The 20119-nt window shown below is 33.4% G+C and overlaps 1 protein-coding gene across 1 annotated transcript in view; it reads left to right on the top strand.

Annotated features, from left to right (window-relative positions):
• ADAMTS20 (ADAM metallopeptidase with thrombospondin type 1 motif 20) overlaps positions 1–20119 on the top strand; it is a 193911-nt gene that overhangs the window by 127527 nt on the left and 46265 nt on the right. The window contains exon 29 of the mRNA XM_079938384.1: positions 18780–18947. Within this exon, the coding sequence (XP_079794510.1) occupies positions 18780–18947 (168 nt within the window). The remainder of the gene's footprint in view (positions 1–18779; positions 18948–20119) is intronic.

A 20119-nucleotide genomic window follows, 5' to 3' on the forward strand; every position in this document is an offset into this window, starting at 1 on the left:
AATTCATCTTCATGATCCCATTTGGTAATTTGAACACAATCAGCAAAACTCTGTGACTTAAAACTGAAAAACCAGCAGGAGCAGTGTGTCATGGCACTCATCTGATTATAGTGTTATGAGTTGATACATGTACTGTAATCTGTTCATCTTCCTAAGTGGGTGTGTGTGAAGTGTGGTGGGTACACTGAAAGTGAGTGGCAAGTGATGATCTCCCTGCCAGGAAACCTAATGTATTATATGCATTACATACCAGGCTGACATATAACCCCATATAGTAAAGCTTATTTTCTTACTTTAGATGAAAACAAATGTGAACAGAGACTATTAAAAAATGTTTTTGGTACTCCATTGAATCACCTTGCCTCTGAGATATACTTGAGACTTAACGGTTCAGTAACATCTCTAAAACCTTATACGTTACACAGTAAAGATTGGAATTATGTAATTTGTTTTCATAGACACCATCATCTGCTTCTTGGTTGTACTCCCCTACCCACATGATTGGGTAAACTTAAACTCACCAATGCACCTAAATCTAGTAGGCTATATCTAGGAAGGTACTCTATCATGTCCTATTGTGATATGACCTTTGTACTAAAACCCTGGTATCATATAATATGCATTATATGACATTCATATATTTGTGAAAGTTAAATGATGTATTACAAAGTTTTTGGTAGATCACATAACAAATTCTTCTCTATCAGTTGTAACTGAGCTCTAAGGTGATCCTCTAAGACTGCTCTGAGCTATTTTCAATCTCCCTGAACTTTTGACATTTTGCAGTTGTGACCCAGGGAAACTCAGAGACTTTGGAGGTAACTATGAAGGGAATGGTGGCCACTGAGCCCCCAAAAATTAATCCCCATCAATCCATTCAAGGTTATTAAGAGCCCATCTGTAACAGACACTGGGCTAAGAAAGCTAAAGATGAATAAGAATGACATACTGTGCTCAAAAGATTCACAGTCCAGGGAAAAGTAAATATATACACAAATCACAAGGCAGAAATGGATGTCATGGAAAGTCAGAAAATGTGCATCCAGTTGGAGAAACGTAGGGCTTTATCAAGAAGGCATAAGCCTTGATGGGTAGATAGGATTTGAGTGGGAAAGGAGGAACCAGGTTGGAGATCACGCTGAGCAAAACCAGAGGCCAGAAAAAGTAGTTATTTGACTAGTGTAGGTTGGTTTGTGAGAGACAAGGGGCAAGAATAAAGTTAGAAATATGAATTGAGCCATAGCAAGGAGGACCAATAAGTGTCATGCTTAAGAGAATTTAAAAATGGAAAAATTCTTTAAGTTTGTTAAAAAACATTGAATTTTTTGGAGTGGGAACACAGCAGTGTTTTAGGAAGATTCATAGGCAATTCTCATCATAAATTATAAACACATTGAAAATATCAGAGACTGGAGATGAGAAGTCCAAGAGGGGACTCTTCTAAAAGTTTAGAGTGATGATTTAGGGACTGTTCAGTTACTCAGCAAGTATTTATGGATTACAACACTCGAATTGTAATGGAGTAGAATAAGCTGGTAGAGGAGAGATTCATGGGACTACTTTTTGCAAATGGGAGGAAAAGATGTATAAGAGAACATCTTGTCAAGTACCGTATTGTCAAGATAATAAAGTTGAGAAAAGTCATGTTGGATAATTTTGAGATAAATTAAGTTTGGGCTTGAAGAGAGTAAAAAGTTTGGGCAATGAGTCAAGAATTTACTATGCTTACAAACTGCAGATTGAGCGGCCCATTTGATGGTGTATAACTTGGCTTTGTATTAGTTTCACGTAAGAGAATATAATCTTGACTTCACCAAGGGAAATGTAAATTTTCATTTACCAAAAGAGTTTGAAGCAATATCATTATTGCTAAGCCTACTGAAACTTTTAATAGTAAGTCTATTCTAGATCTTGTGATTAAGAGTTGTGGTGTTAGAATGCCTACGTTTGAGTTAAAACTGCTATTATTTAACTGAGTGACTTTTGGAAAGTTACTGAACATTTCGAAGATTTTGTTTCATAGAATATAATAATAGTGCCTACCGAAAGAGGACACTTTTTAGTATTAAATGGACAATGGGTAAAGTGATTAGCATAGGGCCTGTTACTTAAAGACTCAATGTATTTTGCTTTTTATTATCACTTATCCAATAATAAGTACTAACTCTTTCCTCAAAAAGCTAAAAATCCAAACGCAGTAGATAAGTATAACACATTGAACAATCTGCAACAAGATCTACTGAAGCAAAAATACTCTAGTGTAAGAAAGAAATCAATTCGGACTAGAGTTTGGCTTCTTCTTCAAACTTTTAGGAAATGTGACATTCAGCAATACTTTCAATCATAAAGGTACAATTCAGTGAATTTTAGTGAACACACCTGAGTAGCCAACACCCAGACCAAGAACAGCACCCCAGAAATTTCCCCACATACCCCTTGCAATCACTATACCCCCCAAAGCTACCCATATTCTGACATCAAATATCACTGATAAGTCTGCCTGTCTTTGGACTTTATATAATGGAACTTAGAGAATTTGTTTGTGAGAGTCACAATATGACATTTGTGTGATTCATTCATGTTGCATGTAATTGTAGTTTCTTATTACATTCTAGTACTGTATGAATAAATTTGTTGTGTGAATAAATTAATGAATTTATATGAATATTCTCCAGTTGGCAAGCAATTGGAGTTGTTTTTAATTTGGGATATACAAATAATGCTGTTATGAACATCTCTCACACATGTTTTTGGTGAACATGTATATGCACATCTGTTGGGTAGGTAGACAGGAGTTGAATCTTGGTTAATGCTTAGGTTCTGGTTTAGTAAATACTGACAGACAGTTTTCTGAAGGATTGTATGGGAATTACAGTTGCTCCACATCCTTCCCAACACTTGATATTATCAGACTTTAAAATTTATAATCTTCATGGATTTCTCTTAAGTTATTCATTCAGTAGATATTTACATAGCAGTTCGTGTGTGTTAACGATGGTTGCATAGTACTTGGTGTGGAGGATAAAAACACGAATGTATCATGAGATAGAAGATATTACATATTACAGCTGGATAAAAAAAGACTAAAGCAACAACAAATTAATACATTTAAAGAGACGACTATCATCATTTTTGAGACAAACGTTTCTTTTAATGTGATATTTATTAATAGCAGGAAATATGATTCTAACCTAGTTCCAAAATATAAATAAAAACAGAATTGAAAATACTGTGGCAAGCAGTCAGACTTCTGGGGAAGAGAACTTTGGTGAAATTATTAAAATTCTCAAAAAAAGGCTTGCCCAAAGTAGAACCATTTTTATTTCTAGCCTGTAATTTTTTCAGGGTATAAATATATTCACAAAAGTATTTCTTCTTATAGTAGACTTTACCCATCATAAACAAATGCAAACATAATAATATTCAATAGGTAGAACCAGAAAGCATTTTGTGTGATTAAAGATTAATCACTCTGGGATATCATTAAAGATAGTGTGAGAATTAAAATGTGCAAATTGTACCGTGTAAATGGTGATGTGTGCTCTGTGAGAATATATTCTTTATAGGAGAGTGAAAGAATAAAAGGAACTTTTTACTGCCACACTAATAAAAAATGACTCCATATTCTACCACCAGAGTTTGCATCCTTCCATCTGAGGGAAGCCTTTTTACTGTTTATTCATGGGCCTTAGGAATATTTTCAGATCTGGGAATAGGGAAGATAATCAGGCCTGGCTCCTCTCACATCAGTGGACATTTCTTCAGCATCCAGGCTCCAAAGAACAGTAGGAGCTCATATGGGCTCCAGTCTCCAAGTCAGCATTTCGTTGCTAAAATTGGCAAGATCTTAATTTTAGATGAAACCAGGAGATGTTTCTCATCTCTGCTGATCCACAAGGCACCCCATAGAATCAGTAAAACAACAACAAAAATCTTGGAGAAAGAGATCTAAATTACATGAAGCTTTCTTTTCTATGTAATTTTGGTAGAATTAAGGGCCATTCAACTCTACCTCATTCAGATAACATAAACTGCATATTTAAGTGATGTTTGTTTGTATGTATTTGCTCGTTTTTTTTCTACATAACATTTTTTCATTCAGTAAACATTTATAGATGTGGTTTCTGACCTTATTAAGTTTAGAATTCTCATTTATTTTTTATTTCAGCATCTTTAATGTGTGGGCATATTTTGGTAGAAAGTCTAGTTATTTTTGTTGATGCATAATTTATACATGAAAATCATCCTAATATCCAAATTTCTATTATGTTAACAAGGATATGGTATTTATTTAGATATAATTAAATAGGCCATTTAAGATTATGGTTTATATTGAGGAGAGCTTTGGAGACGTTTTTTGTATTTCATGAAATTAAACATTGTCTTCAAGTTTTTATGCCTGTGTCACTCTCAAACTATGAGGATTTTTTAGTTATTTTTAAGTCAAAATGTGGAGAAAACTTGTACATAAAACTCACTTCCTTATTGACTGGGAAAATGTTTCCATGTATATATATATTAATACTTAGGAAAACTCTAGAGAAGTTTTTAAAAGAGAAATTAGTTGGAAAGATTTTAGCTGTGGCTATGATAATGAAAAGCAGATTCTTTTTTGAAAGCTATTTTATCGGAAACTAAAATTTATAAGTCTGGGAATAACTTCATGATTTCATTCAGATACCTATGTCATAGTGAATGAGGCAATATAAAACTATAAGATTTATTTGAAATTTCTTAGGAAGTAAAGGATGGCATATTCTCCTACCAATGGATGTCCTGTAATTCAGGTGTGCAGGAATTTGGATTTTCTGGTTTGAGTAAATAATACAGCTTTAAAAATAAACCCATAAATATATATCTAAAAAGTTAAATTATTGTGATTCTTGAAATGTTTTAAAAATACTGTTTTCTTACATTTTTTTGGTATTATACCTTTAAAATTGGGAGAGACTTTCAATTTCCTCTTTCCTATCCTTCTACACAAAGCATAGATTATTTACTAAGTTTCTCATCTGAATTATACACAGTTTCTATGTTGATGAACCTTTCTAAAGTTGGAGACCATACATAACATAATCCACTTCTTTTTAGGAAAATTATATGACTGCTCTTCTGTATTTTGAGGTAAAATTGATATATATGGAATATTCCTCTGTAACTCTCATTCTGCACCTTGAAGTAAGAATACATCAAATTCCTCCTCTACAGAGCAAATACTTGAAGGCAGCTATTTTTCTGTTTTCCTGGTTAAATATATTTATTTTGTTCAACTCTTTAATCATTGTAATCACCTTTTTTTACTTCTCTCTCAAAATCTAACATCTAGAATTTCATTCATTAGCAAAAATGGTCTAACTGTAAAAAGAATATTGCCACCCTTGATATGAACACTGAGCCCAATATAACCAATATTGCATCAAATTTCAGTTCCTAGTGGTCACCTAGTTTTTTTTATACTGATCTTACATCAGTATAAGCCTAATATGTATGGTATATGATACTGTTATTAATCATTTTATTTTTCCTTAGCAGTAGATATTTTTAAGTAAAAGTATAGAACTTCTATTTTTTTCTCTAGTAGTTTGCATTCGTATAGTTTTTATTTAAATTCTCATATTTGACTTTTAAATAAATCCTTCCAACTTTATGTCATAAGTAAATTGGGAAGCGTGCATTTCATGTCTTCATAAAGTAATTAATAGTCTCCTCCATACCCAGGTGGATCCAGAGCTCAAGCACATACCTCTAGAGAGAGCTCACCCAGTTTGGCATTGATCTCCATTAATGAACTAAATATCATCGATTACAGTTTTGAATATAGTCTTATTAATGTAACACATGTACATAGTTAAAAAAATAAGTGATGCTAAAATGCTGATAAAGAAAAAAAGCTATCTCCTGTTGCAGTCTTTCCTAACCCAGAATTAATCTTTAAATCCTTTTATCTATGTCTTCTGATACGTAATTCCTTATTCCCGAACAGGCTTACTTTGCTATTTATTGATGCATCAAAAAAAAAAATTACCTATTGACTTCCTTTTATAGAGGTTGACTATTTAATTCCTAAATGGACTGCTAATTCTACAATCCTATCTTCAAAATAAATCTTGATTCAATCAACAGTTAGTGTTCCTTACGTCACTGTGAAGCCAAGTAGTGTACTTTGAAGCACTGTGCTCCTTTTTGAAAAATTAATTAATTAATTAATTTTTTTGGCTGCGTTGGGTCTTCGTTGCTGCATGCAGCCTTTCTCTAGTTGCAGTGAACGGGGGCTACTCTTCACTGTGGTGCGCGGGCTTCTCCTTGTGGTGGCTTCTCTTGCTGCGGAGCACAGGCTCTAGGCGTGCGGGCTCAGTAGTTGTTGCGCACGGGGCTTACTTGCTTTGCAGCATGTGGGATCTTTCTGAACCAGGGCTACGAACCTGTGTCCCCTGCATTGGCAGGTAGATTCTTAGCCACTGCGCCACCAAGGAGGTCCCTAAAGCACTGCTCCTTTCTTGCACAACTCTGATTTTCCTAGAGTTAGTAACTGCTTCCTTTAAAAATTTGCTTAGTTTTTCTTTGAATGTTCCAATTATTATTTTTTCTCTCAAGTGCTTGAACACGTATATAAAATCTCTATGAATGTTTTTTTCTAAATGCTCAGATATTTCTCTTTCCTAGACTCCTCCCAGAGCCCCCTGACCCCCAGTCATCCTCTTCTGATCTGGCCAGGACAAACAACCTTGCTGACCATTCTCTAATCCTGTGAAGCCTTTCACTCAGTTTCGATTATGATGACTTTTTCTTGCATCACATGTTTTTTTTTTTTTTTAATTTACTCTTGCATATGAAAACACTTTTCCCTGTATCTTCTGGAAAGATGAAAAATGGGAGGTACATTTTTCCTTTTGTGCAAATCTGAAAATGTCTTTGGTCAGTCCTCATATTTCATTGATAATTTGGCTGGTTTTAGAATTCTGGCTTGAAAATAATTTCCCTCAGAATTTTTAAGGGATTATCTTATCCTCTAGCATTCTGAGATGTCTGGTGATTCTGACTCCTCATTTGTTGTAGGTGCCTTTGTCTTCATGTCTGTGTCACTGAAGCTTTTGGTATCCTTGTCCCTGTTGTTCTAATATTGCATGATAAAGTGACTTAGTGTTTGTGTGTGTTTAAAATTCAGTTTGTTAGGCATTCTATAGGCCCTTTCATTAAGGAGACTTGTGCTGAGAAAATCAACTTTGTTATTTCTTGGATAATATCTATGCAACTATTTTCATTGTTCTTTCTTGAACTCTTTCTAGTTGTATATTAGAATTCTTGATCCTCTAATTCTCTTATTTTCTGTCTCTGTCATTTGATTTTACTTGATGGGAAACTTTGTCAGTGTATAAACCATCTCTTGAATTATTTATGTTATTACATATTGAATTATCCAAAGCCTTTTCTTGCATTCTAATTGCTTTGGGGTCATAGTATTCTATTCTTCTTTTGCCCATATAGCATCTAGTCTCTCTCTCTCTCATATTAATTACTGTTTTTTTGAGGGGAGATTCTCTCTTGATGGTCTCCTTATCCTTTGGACCCTTTCTTTGGGTAAGGGTGGGAGTGGTTTTCTGGTTTTCCTATGGAAGTCTTTTCTTTCAAAAGTTGATAATTTTCTGCAGCTCATATTTAAGAGTAAGGCACTAGAGAATTGATATGAAACTGCGTTTGGATAGCATCTAGTGACGGATGATATTCCCTGTAAGTCAATAGTTTAAGGTCTTTTCTCTTGGAGACACTGTTTCTCAGAGAAGAACGCTTGAACCCCCTGCCAGTGAGCAAGAGTACTCTGGGCAGAGAGATTAAGGGTCAAGAGTTGAATGGGTAGAATTCCCTTATTCTTCCTCCAGCATCCCCAACTCTGGAACTCCTGCAATTTAATTTCTCCAAAGAATAAACCCCTCATCTGCCTAAAGAGGAGTTGAGGAGAGGTAGCCCTTCTTGTTGCATCCAGGTGCTAAGTGGTTCAGAGGTCTTGTAGGTACAAGGTTGTCTTGCTTCACATTGGTCTTTTCTCTTCTTTGCATCTTCCAGTCTGTTTTATTGGCTTTGACTTTGTGGGTTGAAAAAAAAATCAAGGAGGGAGGGGGAAATGAACACATATGATCACTCCATCATTTTTAACGGAAACTGGTTAGGTTTTTGTTGGGTTTTTTTTTGACCATATGTCTATTCACCTCCTATTCTTTCTCTTCTTTCTCTCCACTCTGAAATAACTTGAAGTATGTCTGATGAGTTTTTCAGCATCTAGGTAAACAGAATTTTTTTACAGAGGGAACAAGATAGGGTCTTACCTGAATTCCCTTGAGGTGGTTACCCTCCTTCTCTCACTACTGAATGAGCTACAAATGTATGAGTGTTGAACCATGCCCCTATTCCATTCAAGTGTTTAATAGAGAAACCCACACCATGGATTGTATTTTCACTACCTTTTTTAAAATTTATTTACTGAGGATTTGGGAAAGGAAGAAAAAGACAGGGGAACGGAGGTTTAATATGACTTTAGAGTATTGTGTCAAGCACTGTTTTAGGTTCATTCATCCATTATCACCTTTAATCTCACAACTACCCTGAGGTGTAGGTGTTATTATTGCCAGTTTATGATGAGAAAACTGAGGACTAGGAAGGTTAAGACCTAGCCCAAGGCTGTTCAACTGCTGACAATTGAGGTTCAAGTGTAGGTCTCTGATTCCAAATCCCATGCCCTTTTTATTATTCTATCTTCCACTCCCCAGTAGTAAAAACTATAAAACCCCGCCTTAAATTTTAACATAAATAATCTTTATCTGATTAATATAATTTTAAAGTTAGCTTAAGTTCACTGAAAAATTAATCCCGAAAACATTTTTGCCTCACAACTTTTATTGCATATGATAAATAGACATAAATAGGTGCAGTGGGTATCGCTCCTTTAATTTCAACTCTGACTTTTCCCTTATCAAAGCCTTCATAGAGCTCATTTTTTATTTCTCATCTGAGAGTTCTCTGTGCATATTCCTTTTCAGATCTTTATAACCCTACTTGAAAGCAAACTTCTTGGCTTTACTTCTGTTAACTCCCACAGCTAGCATGAAAACATTTGTAGAAACTTGAAATGGTAAATCCTGCTATTCTGTTGGCACTTGATTTTAAGAATTTTGTAAATGTTACCATAGTAAGTAATGCCTTGAAAGTCAATCTATTTTTTTAAAGGTATGCTTTAGTTATTTTTCTGATCTCTTTACCTTTTTATGGTCTACCCACACTGAATAGTTTTCTGCTTTGTTCCATCCAGGAAAGCAGATGCTCATGGTTCTGAATGCACTCCCAGGGGTTAAAATGTGGGTTTTTATCACGGAACGTGCCATACCATCTAACAAAAGTAACGTCCCAGTTGTTGTGATTTGTATAAAGACATCAAGAAAAAGTAAATGCACAATAATGGCCCCTAAAGAATTGTTAAAATTAGACAAGAGTTATATTATTCTCATATTGAGAGTAACAGTTTTTTTCCTGATACCATGTAATTGTTAAGATTTATGTTAGTGAGTCAATAAAATCTCTGAACAGGAACTCTTTAGATGAGATTTTACAGAGGCGTCTGAAATGTTCATTACTCCTTTGTAATGCACATACACTATACTATTAGACAGAAAGTTAAAAGAATAATCTACAAGCTTTAAACTAATGCCAGTTTTTCCTGAGCAATTTTATTTGCTACAAATAGTGCTTACATTTGAATTAGACTTACATTTACTGTTGCTTCTAGCAAAATAAACCTGAGTTCTGTAACTCATGTTTGCAGGTTTATAGGGATTGTTTATCAAATCTTATTATTGAAGAAAATGAATCCAATAATTGAGTATTTTAGTTATCATATACTGGGGTGATTTTTATCCCAATTTCCTAATATTTATGTGTGGAAAACAGTATATGATAAGTGAAATTTTCTGTATAAAGTACTTGCATGAGTTATTGCAATTTTGCTTCAGGTTTTATATTTGAAAGTGAAAATAATCACATTTTTCCATAGCCATAACTATATTATAGTAAATTATCTTTAAATATTACTTGCAATTTAATTAGCCAGATAAATTATACATGAGATAATTGTGTTGCATTGACTAGCTTAGAACTGTAAGTCCATTTTGTGTGTGTATGTAAATATATACATATATACCCCCCAAAAAATTTTAGAACATGAAATAGAAATCAAAATATTATAATTTTTACAATAATATAAATGTAGTGAAAGTTTACTGGATATGTTTGTTATTAAGCATATATTTCTTTGTCCTTTAAGTTGAGACTCAAACATCTTTGCAAATGAATCTGACTTGAAAAATTTTAAATGTCTAAATTTGCAGATTTTAAATATAATCAGATACAATGCAACTGAATGAAATATTTCAGTAGTACGTATTCTAAAAACCAAATGCAGTCTTGCATAGTCAAAGGGTGTCTGTAACAGGTTAAAAAGGAAATATTCAAACTGCATTAAACTTTAAAACTCTTAAGTATAATCTTTCAGGAAATACTATGAATGGGGTCCCTGTTGATAAGATTTAGTATCTTACTCCTTACTGCACATATGCATTGAATTAAAGGAACAGTAGCAGTACTATATTTACAGAGTTGACACTCTACTCTTAATATGCATATTTTTGTCTTTTTTTGCTTCTCTTTAAACAGAGAGATACCCTACTCTACTATACTCTGGCTGTTTTGCTCTAACTACTTTAATGTTTTACTTCTCTAATAGTTTTGGAGCTCAATTTAAAATAGTATTCCACCATTGTAAGGAATGCCCTTAATTACAAAGTATTAATAGTTGTATAAAACTCATAGCTAAGATTTTTCTATAGTGGGGCTTTTCTCTTAGATAGATAGTTATCGTTGTCTTCCTGAAATTTAAAAAAAACATGCTGTTCCTGGGGTTTAGATGTAGTCTGTTTGTTTGATTAGCCTCTTTACTTTATTTAGAGAATGTTATAATAGGCTTCTTAAAAATCAGAAAGAAAAAAAGAAACATACATATCCATGAATGCATACACACAATAGTGTTTTATTCCATAGAATATCTAACTTCTAGACTGTTTTGGCCTGAAACTCTATTATTTCCCTTTGTAATATGTCATTTCATAGACAATTTTTTTGTTTCGTAAGAGTGTTGTAAAGACATTTAACATAATCACCAAAACATAGTTTAAAAAAATTCTCTGGCAAAATAGCTATGATCAAAAATTTTCCATGAAAAATTTAAAATTTAACTTTACTATAGAAGCATACAACTGTTTAGTTTTGAAAAGTTCAAAACAAAGATAAATAATACATGTTCCTATAATGAGAAATTCATTGATACTTTTGGAATATTCATAAAGACAAAGAAAACGACAACTAATCCTCTCAAATTATTTCCAAGTACATGATTATGTTTTAGCTACTATGATACGTTTGTGTTTAAATCAAAACCTCTCCATTTTTTTCATTGTAAATTGATGCTTCTTATTCAGTTGCACCTGTCTTGATGGAAAGCATTTCTGGTTTGTAGTGAGAAGGTATATTTGGACTTAGATTTGTAACGTGAAATGATTGCATTTCTGTGAGTTTAGCTCTCCTAAAACAAAAAGACTGTGTGAACCCCTTTGTCACTTGATAGCAGGTTTTCCTTGGTTGTCTTAGCTAATACCTGTCATAAGTAAGCAATAGGATGGACATGACTCCCAGCCATCCAGTTGTGAGCTTTCACATTTTCAACAGATGACTGTGGACCTTGCTGTCAGGAAACAGAGATAATGTGACATCTAGAAATAAAGTAAAAATTCATTTCTTCATTAGGTTGTTTGATGACTTAATGATTATGTTTCGAAAAACAACCAGAAGATTCCAAAGATTCTGAAAAGCAAAGTGAAATTGATTAATAGTAACTCACTTATTTTTATTCAGTTTTGTATTTTCTTGTTAGTCATTTTTTGCATAACAACATTAGAAAACTAAAATTAAGTCAAGTTATGCTATTTCTGATAGCTGAAAAACTAAATGTCATTATTTTTAACTATCCCTGAAATGGTTTGTGATAAACCATAATATAGAATAAAATGTTTACAATGGTATTATCAAATTTTGATAATACTTGTTTAATGTTAAATATTTTCCTTATCAGCAAATGAAGAGGAATGTTAAGGAAGCTGTAGTTTTATTGCTACAAGATACTTTTAGTTCTGACTAATTGACCTTGAACGACTAACTGACCCTACTGACTTTAAACAATGGGGTCATTGCCAAATTTACTGATTGAAGTCCATTTAGAGAACTGGAAATTATTTAGGCTATATATTGAATTAATTAGGAAATTTTAAATAAAAAACCGAGAATCTATGTGAATTGCTAAGTTTTTCTGTAAAACCTGTGCTTTCACTGATTGGTTGCTTATCTTGATAATCATTAAAAATATTTAATGTAGAACTTATAGTTGACGTTATAGCTCTTTTCTAATATTAAGTGTTTCTAATAATAATTTTCTAATATAAAATGTCAAATATTAGTTTTAGTACTTATTCTTAGAGTTATTTAGCTAAAGTTTACGTGAGGAACATAGAAACAAAAATATACTCCTTCATCCATAGATGAAACTATGCAGTGGCAAGTGAAATAGACATTTCTAACCAAATTTCTAGTCTAGCTACTTTTTTTTTGCCTAGCTACTTTTCTAGTCAAACTTAATTAAAATAGATCCCACGAATAGTTAATTCTTACTCTTAACTTTGACTTCACTTGTTTTTCAGTAGACCAAACTTTAGGTTCTTTTCTTTTTTACTCTGGTTTTCAAAGAGCTAGCTAAGGGATCTTTATAGCTAAAATTGAGGCTGACCATTACTATGTAATTTAAGCATTAAATTTAAAATATACCATCTAAAATCAGCTAAGGTAGCACCAGTGAAATAGTTATTATTTTAGGAGAACTATGGTTCATGGTACAATGGTACAATTATTTCTTCTTTTGAGAAGAAGAATGGTTCATAACACGTTAAATTAGGAACAAGTGATTCTGGGGTTCTTTCTACTTTTCATGATTTCCTGTAATAAGTCTGTTCCCAGTAGAATTTATAGTCCAGCAGGGAAAAGAAACAGGGGAAGAGGTAACCAGGTATTGAGGTATAAAAGCTCTGTAAGAGCCACACCTAATCTAGCCTGGACTGATATCCTCCAGCAGCCAAAGGAGGCTTTGCAGAGGGAATGAGATTTAAAACTCAGCACTGAAAAATATGTAGGGATTGAAATGGAAGGAGAGTGCGGGGACTGGAGGACATGACATGTGCAAATGTCGTGAGCTGGGAATGAGCAGAGTGTTTTCCAGGAAACAATATTCTCTCTCTATGTCATCTTCCCATTCGCTTTTACATTATGGGAGACATTTTCATGGTTGTCCTTCATATAATTAACATTAAGTTTTGTAGGATTCTTTTTATTCTTTATTAATTTTAATATTTTTTACATTTTGCTATAGCATTATAAATTCTTTAGAGTTTTTTAAGTTTGGCCCCTTCTCTCATTTAAAAAATTCCTTTCTCCTTACCTTTACCCAGACATTTATATGAAATAGTTATTCTTTTACTAATATTACATATAAAAAATAGAGGTTGAGTGAGATTAAAGAACTTACATACAGTTACCCAGTTTGTTGTCAGTAAAAGGCAGTTTATACATGACAACGGTATAGTGTAACAGTTACTTTTCAGGTCTATTTTATTGTTAATTAGGGTACATACTAATTCTCCCAATATCAGTATGTTTCCCACTACTTTCAGAGAGGATAGAGACCCAATCACCATTACAGTTTATGAAAGTCTAACACACACGCACAAACTCCACAGTTTTCCATTTTCTAGAACTGGAGCTAGGTAAACTTCATTTCCTTGTTTTATTTTGTCTTGCAATTTAAGTTTCTAGAATTAAATTAACAACAAGTTTCTCACAAATTGTCAATTCATTCATTCTTCTATAGTATCCTTATATGCAAACAAAGCAATAATCCACACTTCCAATATCAGAAGTAATCATTCTGTAATTATGTACAACTTCATTTGAAAAACGAGAATAGACTTGTTCCAAAGTTAATCATGTGAAAACGGACTCATTAATTCCAACTGTCCATCTTGAGATTGAATGTGCCAGTCAACCTGCACAGTTCTGGATATTCTATTCTATTTTTAGGGCCTGCAAATTCTACATTTGCTTTGAACGCCCTGTTTTCCTTAAATAGGCACGTGTCTTCACCTAATTTATAAGAATAGTCAATTCAGATTACTTACATTTAATGTCACCACTTCCTATAGCTATTGCTCCCTAGTATTCATGGAAAAATCTCAGAAAGGGTTAGTTAGTAAGACTGTCAACTAAGGATGACAGAGATGATTTTAAAGAAAAACAAACTTTGACGACAATGCTGGAAATAAATTTTACAGTTAATCAAAAAATGGTACAGATGAACCAGTTTGCAAGGCAGAAATAGAGATACAGATATAGAGAATAAACGTATGGACACCAAGGGGGGAAAGAGGGATGGGGTGTTGGTGGTGGTGGTGGGATGAATTGGGAGATTGGGATTGACATGTATACACTGATACGTGTAAAACAGATGAATAAGAACCTGCTATGTAAAAAATAAAATAAAGTTCAAAAAAATTATACAGTTAATAAAACCTCAAGGGAATAAGATGGTATTAGGGATATAAAATAGAGAAAAACAAAAATGAAAAGAATTACTGGGGTCCCAGAGCAAAGAATGACCATGTTTGGGTTTTTCTACCAAATAAGCTATTTTGTGGAAACTTTACAACTCAGAATGTATTGTGGTTTGAGAGAAGGAAGGTAACATTTCACTAGTTATTTACTCTATGACTGCTTCGTTCCAACCAAAACATAATTCTTTGCATAATGTGTTCTCTTTTACTTAAATGCCCACATGGAATTCATCAGACATGATAAAATAATGTACTTATTCCTTTTCAGATCTTGGGGAAAGAGAGTGCTACTTTAAAAGTGTAACGAAAGCATAATTTACTTTGCAATTCTTTGATTTTATACATTTTATCTATCTTTCCTAGAAGACTTTGAGTTTAATATCCAATAAATATATTTCATGGAAAAGTAAACTTTTAATAAATTATTTTAGAGTTTAATAAAAACAAATAACTGCTTGCACCAAGAATCAACATCAATTAATCAGCTGATATTTATCGTACCTTCCACTTTGTGGGTGACGTGCGTGATCTAAAAGGTCCTTGACCTCTAGAAGTTTGGATAAAGTATGTGACAAAAATAGAAAATGATGAAGTGCCAAAAACAGAGACAGAAGAGTTCAGAGAAGTGAAAGATTGATATGTATTCACCTTAGACATGGGATGGACTTAGAGCTTTAAGGATAAGTACTATTTAGAAAGCACCAGGGCAAGTGATTAGTCGAAGTAAAAGGAAATAATATGAATCAGGTACTGTGGTGAGTGAAAATGTCACCCTAAAGAGAAAGTAATTATGTTATACGTTAGTAGAGCAAAGGTTGCGTGTTGAAAAGAAACAGAATATTGTGCTAGAAAGGGATGTTGACTGAAATTTGGTGAATCAAGAAAGCAAGGAAGAGGTTTGTTTTCGTATTGTATTAAGGACAATAGAGATTCATTGTCAGTTCTTGAAAAAAATAAAGAAGCAATATGTTTAAAATTATGTTTAACACTAGTCTTGGTTACAGATTAGAATAACAAAGAAGAGAAAGAATAAAAGGTGACTTCCAGTTAGATGAGGAGAGGCTATTCAGTTTTGTGAGAAACAGTCCTCACTTTGGTAGTGAACTGTAATGTCCCAGTTTACATTCCACTCACAAATGCTGCTTATAGAGGAAATGCATTGTTCAATTCTAAAGTAGAATCTTTAATGTCTCTTCTTGTGTTAGTTTCATAAATGAATTGGTCATTCTTATCAGAAATATCAACAATTTACTGCATGTTTACTGCACGATTCTTGGATTCTTGGCACTGATAAAAGAACTATGAGAATTTTGCAAAACAGAGACACATGGGCATTAGATAAGGCACATCAAACAAATATACAAGACCATCTGTCTTTGTCCATCAGCAAAACTACATCTTCAAGACTGAGTTTAAATATCACCTCTCCCTGAGTGCTTACCAAATATCCCATAAAGAAATGACTATTTTTCACTATTTTCTTAATTCAATAATATTTTTATTGTATTGTCTTAATGGTTTTTACTGTCTTGTATTTTTATTCTGATCTTTATTGAATTTAATATTATTTAAGATGTACTCTGGCATTATTCATTTAATAGATGGTGTCATTTAGATTATAAGCACTTTGAGGATAAGTCAAGGCAAAAGATGGTTAATGAATCTATATTTATATGCTACTCTTGGTATATGGCAAAAACTCAATAATATTCATAGAGTAAATAAAATAGTAAACATTTTTCCATCTTCCATAAGTACTACTGGGCTCATATCATGAGTATTCACAATAATGATTACTTTTTACAAGGGACTATCAGGGAGAGTAATAAATCCTCCTTTGTTCAAAAAGTCACAGTTTAAAAGTTAGAAAAAATACACAACCAAGGAGAAATACATTCTTGTATGTGTGAACATGCATGTATACTCCCAGATAATATACGCCTGGTACTCAATAGTATGTGATGTTTTAGTATAAACTATGTTATACTCTTTGAAAAATAAACAATGTAGTCAAGAAACAGGCAGGGAAGTGCCCAAGATAAGAGACCAAGAGGAGTAGAGCATAAAGGTAGATCTGAAAGGGAAGGTCAGTAGTAGGAAAGATGATATCGAGCACATTCAGAATGAAACAATGCCATTTGCAGCAACATGGATGGACCTAGAGATTATCATATTAAGTGAAGTAAGCCAGACAAAGACAAATATCATGATATTGCTTATTTGTGGAATCTGAAAAAAAAAGATACAAATGAACTTATTTCCAAAAAGAAATAGACTCACAGACATAGAAAACAAATTTATGGTTACCAAAGGGGGAAGTGGGGGGACGGATAAATTAGGAAGCTGTGATTAATGTTTACATACTACTATATATAACATAGATAACCAACAGGACCTACTGTATAGCACAGGGAAGTATACTCAATATTTTGTAATATCCTATAAGGAAAAAGAATATGAAAAAGAAAATATATATACATACATATGTCTCTCTCCCTCTCTCTCTCTCTCTCTCTCTCTCTCTCTCTCTATATATATATATATATATATCTGAATTGCTGTGCTATAAGCCTGAAGCTAACACAGTATTGTAAATCAACTACACTTCAATACAAAAATAAAAAATAAAAAAAATAGCAGGAAAGAATGTACATGTAATACAGTTTATCAAGACCCGTTAACAATTCACACTGAATTAAAGTGTGTTCTAAGTGGCATGTAAAGCTGTAGGTGTTAACAAGAAGAGAACATCTCAGATATGGTAATGTCTTAAAAGTCAAGGTACCAAGTTAAATTAATTCCCCACACAAATGGGATATAGTATTGCAGATAACATATAAAGGTAAATTATCCCCAAACTATTCATTTTTTTAATTTAAAATATTTTAAACATCTAATACTCTATATTAATCACTCTTTGAACTCATAATATACATAAAATGCATAATATATTATCTAATGTTCTCAGAACTCAGTATATGTTTCTAAATGAAACCATATGTAACCAGCTGTCTCAGAGGAATGAGAGGAGTTATCTGGAATCCGTGTCTTCTTTGCTTAACTTTTCCCTGGTACATATATCATGCTGAAAATTGTCAACATCCTCAGAGTATATGAAGGAAAATGGTAGAAGAGGAAGCTAATATTCACTGAAGATGTACCCTATGTAAAAGGACTGGATTAGATATCTCATTTTCTTTATCTTATGTTAATCTTCATAATAAACCTCTAATATTGGTGTCATTATCATCACTTTATAATGAAGAAACTGAGGTTTGGCCAGGGGATGAAATATACTCAAAGTCACCCAAATAGTAAGTGGCAGAGCTGGTATTCAATGCCAGAGCCCAAGCCCTTCCTCTCCTCTGCACTGGAATTGCTTATAAAATGGCAACTGGCTGAAAAAGGAAGTCTGATCACTGTTTTACATATATCCTTACAGAGATTTTAGGTAGTTTGTTTTTCACTAAATATTTTGGAGGGTTGATGATGGGGACATACAGTTGCCAGATGGAAGTGAAAAACAAACCTGAACTGAATTGCGCTTTAAAAAATTAATTTTATACTTTCTCATAGTTTCCTACATTGAGAGATTTTTGTTTTGTTTTGTTTTTGACATCCAAAGCACAGTTTGCACTATGGCAAGACATATGAGGTTAAAAATTGAATAGGTGGCGACCATACAAAATCGAAAGCAAGTTTTATTGAAATATGTGTGATAACAGGAGTTAGCTGCAGATAGTCTTTAACCTCAAAAGATCTAAAGCACTTATGTGCCAGAAGAGTGCTTGGTATATGGTAGACAATCAATACTTTTTTGAAGAATAAATGGATACCTTATCATATCAATATCAGTGATGGTCGAGGGCAGATTGGCAAATTTTAAATTCTCTCATTAGAAATATCAAAGTATATCTTCATGAAATATCAAAGTGATGATGTTTTGATTGCTTCATTTTACACTTCTTGCAGATAAACTTTAATTAGTAAAGATAAAATGAATCAAGTGCATTCATATTTATTTTCCAGTGCTCAGCTCCTTGTGGTAAAGGTTTAAAGTACCGTGAGGTGATTTGCGTTGACCAATTCCATGGGAAATTAGAAGAAAAATATTGCAGTCATCTACAGAAACCTCGAACTCATAAAGCTTGTAGATCTGTCAGATGCCCTTCATGGAAAGCCAAAAAATGGAATGAGGTATGTAAGATGTTTTATGATTATATATGTATTTTTGCATTTACAGAGAAAATCTTAATTCATTCTGTATGCTTTCAATAACCTTGAAAGTTTTACTCTACTAAATGTGTTTTATTCTATTACACAATTTTTTTGCACTATGCTCTGAATTAATATTGTACAGTGTTAACACGTTTGCTAAGTTCATAGCTTAATAACAAATTAGTCTTTTTTTTTTAAACATCTTTATTGGGGTATAATTGCTTTACAATGGTGTGTTAGTTTCTGCTTTATAACAAAGTGAATCAGTTATACATATACATATGTTCCCATATCTCTTCCCTCTTGTGTCTCCCTCCCTCCCACCCTCCCTGTCCCACCCCTCCAGGCGGTCACAAAGCACCGAGCCGATATCCCTGTGCCATGCGGCTGCTTCCCACTAGCTATCTACCTTACGTTTGTTAGTGTGTATATGTCCATGACTCTCTCTCGCCCTGTCACAGCTCACCCTTCCCCCTCCCCATATCCTCAAGTCCGTTCTCCAGTAGGTCTGTGTCTTTATTCCTGTCTTATCCCTAGGTTCTTCATGACATTTTTTTTTCTTCTTAAGTTCCATATATATGTGTTAGCATACGGTATTTGTCTTTTTCTTTCTGACTTACTTCACTCTGTATGACAGGCTCTGGGTCTATCCACCTCATTACAAATAGCTCAATTTCATTTCTTTTTATGGCTGAGTAATATTCCATTGTATATATGTGCCACATCTTCTTTATCCATTCATCCGATGATGGGCACTTAGGTTGTTTCCATCTCCGGGCTATTGTAAATAGAGCTGCAATGAACATTTTGGTACATGAATCTTTTTGAATTTTGGTTTTCTCAGGGTATATGCCCAGTAGTAGGATTGCTGGATCATATGGTACTTCTATTTGTAGTTTTTTAAGGAACCTCCATACTGTTCTCCATAGTGGCTGAACCAATTCACATTCCCACCAGCAGTGCAAGATTGTTCCCTTTTCTCCACACCCTCTCCAGCATTTATTGTTTCTAGATTTTTTGATGATGGCCATTCTGACTGGTGTGAGATGATATCTCATTGTAGTTTAGATTTGCATTTCTCTAATGATTAATGATGTTGAGCGTTCTTTCATGTGTTTGTTGGCAGTCTGTATATCTTCTTTGGAGAAATG

Source organism: Stenella coeruleoalba (genome assembly GCF_951394435.1).
Source record: "Stenella coeruleoalba genome assembly, chromosome: 11".
Lineage (NCBI taxonomy): Eukaryota > Metazoa > Chordata > Mammalia > Artiodactyla > Delphinidae > Stenella > Stenella coeruleoalba.